Source organism: Bison bison, unplaced genomic scaffold (assembly GCF_000754665.1).
Source record: "Bison bison bison isolate TAMUID 2011002044 unplaced genomic scaffold, Bison_UMD1.0 scf7180017864041, whole genome shotgun sequence".
Lineage (NCBI taxonomy): Eukaryota > Metazoa > Chordata > Mammalia > Artiodactyla > Bovidae > Bison > Bison bison.
Genome location: NW_011494613.1, coordinates 2471841 through 2473493, shown reverse-complemented (window position 1 = coordinate 2473493; position 1653 = coordinate 2471841). Strand labels below are relative to the sequence as shown.

General features: G+C 61.9%; 1 protein-coding gene across 1 annotated transcript; it reads left to right on the top strand.

Moving 5' to 3' along the window:
• Positions 1 to 444: 444 nt before the first annotated feature.
• NKX2-8 (NK2 homeobox 8) lies at positions 445 to 1651 on the top strand (the record flags this gene model as incomplete). The annotated part of the gene is made up of 2 exons (XM_010835350.1): positions 445 to 820; positions 1500 to 1651. Coding segments are annotated over exons 1-2 (309 nt in total), but the record flags the coding sequence as incomplete, so codon positions are not given.
• Between the last annotated feature and the right edge of the window lie 2 nt (positions 1652 to 1653).

Sequence of the window (1653 nt, the reverse complement as noted above, 5' to 3'; positions counted from 1 at the left end):
GGAGCCCAGCCAAAAAGAGAAAGAGAGCGCGCCAGTGTTCAACGCCGCCTTGTAAATCACTTTCCGGATAATTGCGGGAAACGAACACTCCAGCAAACAAGCTCGAGGAATAAAGCAAACAAGGAATAAATTCCTGGGTGCTCATAAACCCACCCATGTCGCCCCCACCTTTCCCGGCGCTCCCGCAGGGCCAGGCTCGATGTCAGCCCCGGAGGAGGAGGAAGCCGGGACCGGCGGGCGGTGGCCACCGCTCGCCACCCAAGATGTTATTCTTTGGTAACAATCCCCATTATCTGTCCCCACTTGGGGCTAATCAGACAGAATCACTAATGCGGAGGGCAGCTTCCTGCCGCCTCTGGGATGTAACGGGGCGCCCGAGGGGCGGGGGACGGGGCGGGGCGGGGGTGGCACCTTCCGGGCTCGCCGGGGCTTTGGTGCAGCACTCATTCAGGTACTTGACACCCGGGAGACCCGGACCTCTGCTTTCAAAGCGTCCCGGGTGGGAAGAGCTGTTTATATAAACTGGGATTCCACAGTAAACGCGCTATATCTCGGCAGCCAGTGCATGGCGTGCGCCTCTCACGCCCACCCATAGGAGCGGCGTCCCGGGCCGCCCCTCGGTTCCAGATCTACCCTGCCCCCGCCTCCTTCCCCTGCTCGGCCATGGCTACCTCTGGACGCCTCAGCTTCACCGTGCGCAGGCTCCTGGATTTACCGGAGCAGGATGCGCAGCACCTGCGGAAGAGGGAGCCGGAGCTAAGCGCCCCTGAGCCCGGCCCCTGCGCCACCTGGCTGGAATCCGAGCGCGGCCACTACCCTTGTGAGTGAGCAGAGGACAGCAGCGGGGGTGGAGGCGGGGGAAGTGAGCGGGCTCAGAATCAAGTCCCCGGCTCGTGCGGGGATGGGAAGCGGAAACCCCAGCCCAAGGTCTGGATTTCCTGTGTTGGACCCACAGACTCTGTCCTCCTGAAATCCCTATGTCAGTTGGCACATCTTGAGAGCAGATCCCTGGGCCTGGCGCTAACGCCCGAGATTTGGGTTTCCGTTTCAAGGGGTCAGAATATTTAAATATTTAAGAAGCCGCCCTTAAATGCCTGAAAAAGTGGCCACGTTCTTCTGGCCTCGGTTTGGGATGAGCAGTATTGGCGAGCCTGGATTCAGGGCTTTGCAAACGTCGGCAAACCGTAGTGCAGTCGACCTCAAAGTGGCCCGTTTTGGTGAGACAGCTTGCAGTGAATTCGTCTGCCAGCGCAGCGACCAGGACTGAATGGTTTTAATAGACCCCCCGGGGTGGGTTTCTTTGGAGGCGCAGTCCCAGGCTGTGGTCTAAAAGGTCGTCGAATTCAGAGAGGTGGTTGTCCAGACATGGGTCCAGGAAAGGAAACGGCCTCATCCCGAAAGCCGCGGGCGAGTGGGGGCGCCCTCCCGCCCGTGGGTCGGCGCCCGCGCTCCAGAGGCGGCCGGCGTCTCACAGGGCCGTGTCTCCTTTGCGTCCCTAGCTTCGGACGAGAGCAGCCCAGAGGCCAGCCCGAGGGACTCGTCGCAGCGGCCGTCCGCTCGGCCTGCGTCTCCGGGCTCCGACGCCGAGAAGAGGAAGAAGCGGCGGGTGCTGTTCTCCAAGGCGCAGACGCTGGAGTTGGAGCGGCGCTTCCG